The 8,944-nt window shown below is 36.9% G+C and overlaps 1 protein-coding gene across 1 annotated transcript; it reads left to right on the top strand.

Annotated features, from left to right (window-relative positions):
- The first annotated feature begins 7,593 nt into the window (after positions 1-7,593).
- On the top strand, positions 7,594-8,535 carry LOC126063724 (olfactory receptor 10AG1-like). Its single transcript, XM_049862121.1, has one exon. It carries the CDS (start codon positions 7,594-7,596, stop codon positions 8,533-8,535), a length of 942 nt encoding a protein of 313 aa, XP_049718078.1.
- Positions 8,536-8,944: the final 409 nt, after the last annotated feature.

Here is an 8,944-nt window from a genome sequence, read left to right as displayed (position 1 = left end):
AATACTTTTGAACTTGATTTACTATATCCAACAGCCAATTCTCAGTTTACCCAGGTAGGCTTGAAGATATGAATTATATAGTACATTATGTAGGTAAAAAATTCTTTATTGTCAGAACATTTGTTACAACTCTTACAGAGGCCAGCCACTGAATTTGGATGAAGTCACCCATTTCAGAGGAGAAAATTAGCAAAACAACATCAGGACAATGTGATAGGAGCTCAGTCTATTAAGAGCAGAGCGTTCATAATAGATAAGGTGAGAATTGGAATTGTGTCAGTTTTTCATGGGCTCCAATGTACTGCTCAGTTAAGGGCAATTCAGGACCCTATTCAAGGCTAAGAAATAAAACTTTCTATACACTCTATTCCATTGACAGGCTGCAGAGGAAGAGTATTCTGGGTAGAGGGAGAGCTCTCTGGGAAAATAAATAAATAAACCAAATCAGAGAGTGCCGAAGAGATTTGTTTAATTAGAAAAATTACTGTCAGGTGGAAGAGATCCCAGGGGGTAGAGATAGCTATTCTGTATTTAAAGAGCATTCCAGTATCAAACTGAATAAAAACAGTAGTATCAAACTGAATAGACTGTTTTAATGGCAGATTGAATACCATTGTTGAAACAAGCTATTTCAGCCAAAGTAATTTAAATGCTTAAGTATGTAAACCCTCTTCATTGAGGAAGAAACAACATTATCTCAGCCTAACCAAAACCCACACCCACTCCAGTCTAGTTGATTCTGACTCAGCAACCCAACAGGACAGAGTAGATCTGCCCTATTGGGTTTCCAAGGCTATAAATGTTTAAGGAAGCAAACTGCCACAGCTTTCTCCAGTGGAACAGCTGGTGGGTTCTAACTGTAGGCCTTCTGGATAGCAGCCTAACACTTTAACCACTGTGCCACCAGGGCTCCTGTGATCCAAATTAAGAAAGGTAATTATGAAATGTTTTATATTAATATCCTACTTTATGTTATTATTAAAATTAATATTTAACAAGAGTAGCAAATATGCTATTTTATTAAAGCAGTACTTTTACATTTTTGACTCTATTGAATATAATTTGTCTTAAACAATGATTTTAAGTAGTGATATTTAGTTACTTTGACAGTAAAAATTTGAAAAACTCCTATGTTTTTGTAAGAATACTAAATAATATTCTAGGAAAACTTCATTTCCAATAAAGACTGTAGCAAACAAGCATCATATTTATGTATTTTAGTTCTGATGATATGTTAGTAAGATATTCAAACACAATCCATGAAATAAATTTACAACCATTGAGGGATCCAAGAAACATTTATTATAAAGAAAAACAAAATGAAACAATTTATAAAATAATAAAGTTTTAAGTTCATATTGTTTTTCAAATTAATTTCAGGGTTTATGCTTCCAATTTATGTTAAAAACACAAACATGGCTGGGCTTTAGGTAGACTGAGAACACTGACAGTGACTACAGCAACTGATAACTAACTGAATTAGAATATTGTTAACCGAATCCAAGCCCTTTGTCTTTCAGTGGATTCCAGCTCATAATGACCGTACAGGACAGAGTAGACATTCGTCACAGGTTTTCCAAGCTGTAAATCTTTATGGAAGCAGAATACCTCATCTTCCTCCCACAGACCTTTTGGTTAGCAGCCTACATTTAACCCTTCCGCCGCCAGGACTCAGTCAGAATATTATTATGCATTCCTTAATCTTTGGGATTTTTTTCCCAGGGAATGAATGCTTAGATTTCAAATAAAAGTATGATAACATTAAATTTATTTCCCTTAAGTAATAATAAGAGTAATATAGCTTTGGGAGAACACACAGGATAAATCTCTACTCTTTCTACCCTGTTCTCTTGAGGAAAAACGTAGGCAAATCTTACATATTTCATGTTATATGTGGATAATTTCGTAACCAAAAAGTTGAGTTTGTATAATTAGAAATGCTATTTCAATTAGTCCTCAAAGTCAGAGTATTCAATTAACATAATTATTTTTTATTAAGTGCCATCATTCCTAAAGCGTTACATAAAGAAGTCTTTCTTTTGTCCTGTTGTGAGTCTTAATTCTTCTCTCCCTTTTAAGAGTGACACTTTCATTTTAACAATGTCTATTCCTTTCTATCCAGTTCAGAATCAAATCTTGAGTACCATAATTGGTGTACACCCATTTGTTAAGATCTATATTGATTTCAAGTAGGAAAATTGTCAGCCTTTACCTCTCAGATCATTTAGCATCAATAAAGGAAATGCATACAACTGGTATTAATTGCAGTCCTAAGTGCTGAGCAGTGATGGGTAATATAGGTGTTACAGCCCACAAAGTAGAGTTGATGATATAAACCCAAATATCAGCAGAGAATTTCTGGAGAAAGTGCAACTTGAGAGTTGAATGGTTTTTGAAGTTCGGTAACACTCTGATAATTTCTTTTAAGATCTTACTTTATTCCTTCCTTAGATACAAAAGAAAAATAAATTAGAGAATATTATTCATGTTGTATAGAATACTGAGTAAAACCAGAAGAATTATTTAAATTTAGCTATAATAATAATAAATGGATGATAGTAATAATAAGTAACTGTTAATAATAGTCTTTCATAAATACGAGAACTTCTTCATGGTGTTTTACTTATATTAAATGATTTAATTCACATAACAACACTCAATGTTGGTATAGTGCTAGCCATTTTGCAGATGAGCAAAAAGAGACAAGGTCAGATTAATTAACTTGCAAAGTCATCACACAGTTAGATGTTGTTAGAGCTATATTTCAATTCCAGTTCTTTAGGGAAATACTATTCTTTAACCTTGGCACAGATCACTGGTGATAGAGTGGTTAAATACTCAGCTGCCAACCCAAAGTTCAGAGGTTTAAACCCACCAGCTGCTCTATGGGAGAAAGATTTGGCAGTCTGCTTCTGCTTCTGTAAAGATACACAGACTTGGAAACCCTATAGAGCAATTCTACTCTGTCCTATAAGTTTGCTATGAGTCGGAATTGACTATTCTGTGAAGGATTTTTTTTTTTTTTTAAATCATGGCACCACACTTGTGGCTCTGCTTAGAGGACAAGGTGTGAATCTGTTAGGATGGAGAAATGAAGAGCAGGGTGAAGTAAGAGGCACCCAGGATACGAAGTATATGTAGGTACTCACTTTCAGGATTGTGGAAGTACAAGGATGGCCCTGAATGCCTCCTTAAATTTTGCACCTTAGGTACCTCATTGACTAGTCTTTGCCCCGGCCCTCATGAAAGGAATGGTGAGAAAAATAATTGCCAACAAAGGAAATTAAAAGTGCTTTATCAAATACTTATTTTACTAGGCAATATGTTAAATCCTGGAGCTATAGGCTCAAAGAACATATTATCATTATCATAATCATAATTATAATTATAGAGCAATAACTAATAAGGAAACTGTTTAAAATTGGAAGGTAACTGATAAATTTTATCAATATTATCTCATTTAATCCTCACAAAGAAGCAAACCTTAGAAACTTTAAATAATTCTTTAACATCACACAGATAATACAGGCATACCTTGGACCTATTGCGGGTTCAGTTCCAGACCACCACAGTAATGCAAATATCACAATAAATTAAGTCACATAGATTTTTTGGTTTCCCAGTACATATAAAAGTTATGTTTACACTACACTGTGGTCTGTTAAGTGTTGAATAACATTACGTCTAAAAATTAATGTACATACCTTTATTAAAAAGTACCTTATAGCCAGCAAATGCCAATCATCATCTAAGCCTTTAGTGAGTTGTAATCTTTTTGCTGGTTGAAGGTCTTGCTCTGATACTGATGACTGCTGACTGATCAGGGTGGTGGATGTTGAATGTTGGGGTGGCTGTGGAAATTTCTTAAAATAAGACAACAGTGAAGTTTCCCTTATCAATTGACTCTTCCTTTCATGAAAGATTTGTCTGTAGTGTGCAATGCTATTTGATAGCATTTTACTCACAGTAGAACATCTTCCAGAATTGGAGTCAATCCTCTCAAACCCTGATGCTGCTTTATCATCTAAGTTTATGTAATATTCTAAATCTTTTGTTGTCATTTCAACAACGTTCACATCATCTTCCCAAGAAGTAGATGCCATTTCAGAAACCACTTCCTTTGCTCATCCCTAAAAAGTAACTCCTCATCAGTTTTTATCATGAAATTGCAGCAATTCAGTCTCATCTTCAGGTTCCACTTCTATTTCTACTTCTTTTGCTATTTCCACTTCTTTTGCTATTTCCACCACATCTGCAGTTACTTGCTCCACTGAAGCTTGAAACCCTCAAAGTTATCCATAAGTGTTGGAATTGACTTCCTCCAAATGCCTCTTAATATTGATATTTTGACCTCCTCCCATGAATGAGTTGAACTCTACTGGGAGGCAAAGGGTTTGGAAACCCTGGTGGCATAGTGGTTAATTGCTACTGCTGCTTATCACAAAGGTTGGCAGTTGAAATCCACCAATTGCTCCTTGGCAACTCTATGAGGAAGTTTCTACACTGCCCTCTAGGGTTGCTATAGGAATCCACTAAACAGCAATGTTTTTTTTTTTTTTTGGTTCCATGAATCACCAATGTTTCTAATGGCTTCTAGAATTATGAATTCTTTCCAGAAGATTTTCAGTTTACTTTGCCTAGATCCATCAGAAGAATCACTGTCTATGGCAGCTATAGCCTTGTGAGACGTATCTCTTAAAAACTAAGACTTGAAATTTGAAATTACTCCTTGATCCATGGGCTGCAGGATGGGTGTTGTGTTAGCAGGCATGAAAACACTGTTCTCCTTTTACATCTCCAGCAGAGCTCTTGGGTGACCAGGTGCATTGTCAAATAGCAGTAATATTTTGAAAGGAATCGTTTTTTTTCTAAGCAATAAGTCAATAACAGTGGTCTTAAAATATTCAGCAAACCATGTTGTAAACAGATGTGCTGTCATCCAGGTCTTGTTGTGCCATTTATAGAGCACAGGCAAAGGAGATTTAGCATAATTTTTAAGGGTTTTTGGAATTGTAAATGAGCACTGGATTCAACTTACAGTCCCCAGCTTCATTATCCCCTAACAGGAGACTCAGCCTGCCATTTGAAGCTTTGAAGCCAGGCATTGACTTCTCCTTTCTCCCATCTAGCTATGCAAGGCCTAGTTGGCATCTTCTTCCAACATAAAGCTGCTTTATCTGCATTAAACCTCTGCTGTTTACTGTAGCCCCCTCATCAGTTATCTCAGCTGGGTCTTCTGGATCGTTTCCTGCAGCTTCCACATCAGCACTTTGTGCTCCACCTCCCATTCGTTTATGTAATGGAGAGAGCTTCTTCCTTCAACCTCATGATTGGACCTCTTCTAGCTTCAAACTTTCCTTCTGCAGCTTCCTCACCTCTCTCAGCCTTCATAGAGTTGAAGAAAGCTAGGGCCTTGGTCAGAAATAGGCATTGGCTTAACAGAATGTTGTAGCTGGTTTTATCTTCTATCCAGACCACTAAAATATTGTCCTTATCAGCAATAAGTCTGTTTCGCTTTCTTATTGTTCATGAGTTCACTGGAGGAGACATTTTAATTTCCTTCAAGAACTTGTCCAGCATTCACAAGTTGGCTAACTGTTTGGTGCTAGAGACCTGGCTTTTGGCCTATCTTAGCTTCCAACATACCTTCCTTACTAAGTTTATGCATTTCTAGCTTTTGATTTAAAGTGAGAGATGTGCAACTTTTCCTTTCACTTGAACGTTTTTAATAACGTACAGTTATTAATTGGCCAAATTTCAATACTGTCATTGTTAACAAACCCTGGAATGTGTGTCTTTGTCCAGTGTGCTCAGACTTGCCAATTATCTGGACACTGGTCTTTGAGAAAGAGAAAGTAACTTTATGGCAGTGCACAGAGCAAGGAGCCCAGAGGAATTTTCTCAGATCTGAACCCCCGAGTTGCAGGGAAGCAGGGCTTTTAAGTAATTTGCACAGCAAGATGATGGCTGCTCAGGCATACTGAAGAGGGAAAATTCTAGAAGGTATCCAGGAAACAGGAGATGATGTGGTTCTTATCAGACGTTTTGCTTCAGAGTAGGTCTGGGTGGTAGTTTTCCTTCGGATTCATTCCTCCTGTTGCTGTGTCCTCTGTTGAGGTCAATTATGGTCACACCTGGCCCTTAGGCAGATGTGGGGAAGGCCAAATCTGGCTTGGGCTAGTTTTAGGACAAATGAAAATTTACTGGCATTTGCAGTGTCAGGTTACATCCTGTCTCAGGGTATAGGAAGTCTCCAGGAGCAGGAGATAGACAGAGTAATGGCTTGTCGGTGGAGAAGTCAGAACACATACAACATTTATCCATTAAGTTTGCTGTCTTGCAAGAGTGTAGTTCGTGGCACCCCAAAACAATTACTATAGTAACATCAAATATCACTGATTACAGATCTAATAATAATTTAAAAAGTTTGAAATATTGCAAGAATTACTCAAATGTGACACAGAGCCAGAAAGTGAACACATGCTGTTAGAAAAATGACTCTGTAGAGTTGCCGGATGCAGGGTTTCCACAAACCTCCAATCTGTAAAAAAAAAAAAAAAAAAAAAGGACAATATCTGTGAAGTACAATAAAATATGGGACAATACAATGTGATATGCCTGTAAATCATGGAGGTAGGAGTCAAACTCAAGTCTATAAAAAAATAAAAATACATACTGAACTGCAGTCACAAAACCTATATGCGATTAGCTGAATTATCCACACTTAGTAAGTCTCAGTATCCTTAAATCTAAAGAAAAGTGAGTTTAGAAACAATTACCTGAAGTGTTATTTTTTGAGGAACAGCAAAAATAAAGGCAGGTGCACACAGCACAATGAGTATAACGTAACAGCAAATATTTTTCCTCCTCCTGACCACACACATACGCACAGGTAACAAATACCCTCCATGCTCTCCCAGTTATCCCAGGGTGGCTACATTTATTATTCATGTCTTAATCAATTTTCCCAGGATAATTCCCCTTAATAAAATCCTTTTATTTACCCACATAATATCATACAAAAAGATATTTATTTTATTTCCCTATGCAAAGTGAAATACTCTCACAACATTCTTTCAAAACTATCTGGTATGAATTGTGTAATAGGAACCTATATGTTTAAAATCATCAAGTAATGGGAGAATGAAGTTGAAAGAGGCAGTTGAAGAAGTATGTTAGAAGGCAGTTTATGATATAGTGGTTGAGAAGCTTGACTGAGAAAATGCATAGAGAAGTGCAATAGAATTCTCAAGACATGTAATCAGTTTAAAGTGAGATTAGATGGCAAAGCTGAGAGTCCATTTCCACCGGTTGCCAATAGCTCCAGTGCCTGTGCCAAGTTAGGTATAGCTTAATCTATTCTGGGCTGTGCTCCAAAACTATAGTGAAAAGATCTTAAAATAAATTTAAGGGGACTGTTTGCTGTGATTTAACAGGATGATGTGGAACATACATAAATAGCATCATTCTTAAAGTGCAAATAATTGCAGTGATCGCAAAATCCAATCCTGACACCTCAATACAATTTAGAGAAGAGGCAAAGAGATACAGGAAGGTAAAGGAAATGTACGTGTGAATTTACATTGTCCACAGATGAATCATCAAGAAAAACCTCCAGAATACAACCTAACAGAACTGATGGAATTTGTTGTCTTGGGCTTTGCTGATATGCCCCATCTCCAGTGGTTTCTTTTTGGATTATTTTTAATCATCTATATCATTATCCTGATGAGCAATGGCACTATATTTCTAATAACAAAAATGGATCCCGCTTTCCAGAGCCCTGTGTATTTTTTCCTGGCAAATTTTTCCTCCTTGGAAATCTGCTATGTATCAGCTACTCTCCCCAGACTGCTGATGAATCTTGGGATGCAGAGAAGAACAATCTCCTTAGGTGGCTGTGCTACACAGATGTGCTTTGTCCTTATATTTGGAGGCACAGAGTGTTTATTCCTTGCATTGATGGCCTATGACTGTTACGTGGCCATTTGCAACCCTCTTCAATATCCTCTAGTCATGAACCACAGGGTCTGTATCCACTTGGTGACTGGCTCCTGGACCACTGGGATTCCCGTTATGATTGTGCAGACGTATCAGATTTTCTCTCTGCCTTTTTGTGGACCTAACAAAATTAACCACTTCTTCTGTGACATTTTTCCAATACTCAAACTGGCTTGTGGGGACACTTTTGTAAATGACATGTTGGTCTACACAGTTGCTGTGTTATTTGGCATGGTTCCATTTCTGTTGATACTTGGTTCCTACAGTAAAATCATGTCCATTATCCTGAAGTTGCCATCAGCCACAAGTCGAGCCAAAGCCTTCTCTACCTGCTCGTCTCATCTTATGGTTGTGGTGTTATTCTTTGGATCAGCCATTATTACATATTTAAGGCCCAACACCAGCCACTCAGAGGGAACTGACAAAGTACTTTCTCTTTTCTACACTATCCTAACTCCTATGTTTAATCCCATGATATATAGTCTAAGGAAGAAGGATGTCATAATAGCACTGAGAAAATTGCTATGTAAATAATTCACTTCATTAAAGAACATATTAAATGTATAAGAATTGCTTTCTTATATATTTTGTATCAAATTTCAACCGATGTACTATAAGTGTGTTATGGATTGAACTGTGTCCCCCAAAAACATGTGTCAACTTGGCCAGGTCATCATTCTCAATGTTGTTTGATTGCCCACCATTTTATTATATGAATTGGAATCCTCTAAAAGGCAACTGGTTGGTGTGGTTATGTTCCTATGTGTTGTAAATCCTACCTCTGTGATGTTAATGAGACAGGATTAGAGGCAGTTATATAACAAGTCCCCCACGCATCTATCGGTTTGTTGTACTGTGGGGGATTGTGTGTTGTTATGATACTGGCAGCTACGTCACTGGTATTCAAATATCAGCAGGATCATCCATGGCAAACAGGTTTCAG

This window comes from Elephas maximus, chromosome 20, assembly GCF_024166365.1.
Source record: "Elephas maximus indicus isolate mEleMax1 chromosome 20, mEleMax1 primary haplotype, whole genome shotgun sequence".
NCBI classification, from domain to species: domain Eukaryota; kingdom Metazoa; phylum Chordata; class Mammalia; order Proboscidea; family Elephantidae; genus Elephas; species Elephas maximus.
This window is presented reverse-complemented; position numbering and strand designations above follow the sequence as displayed.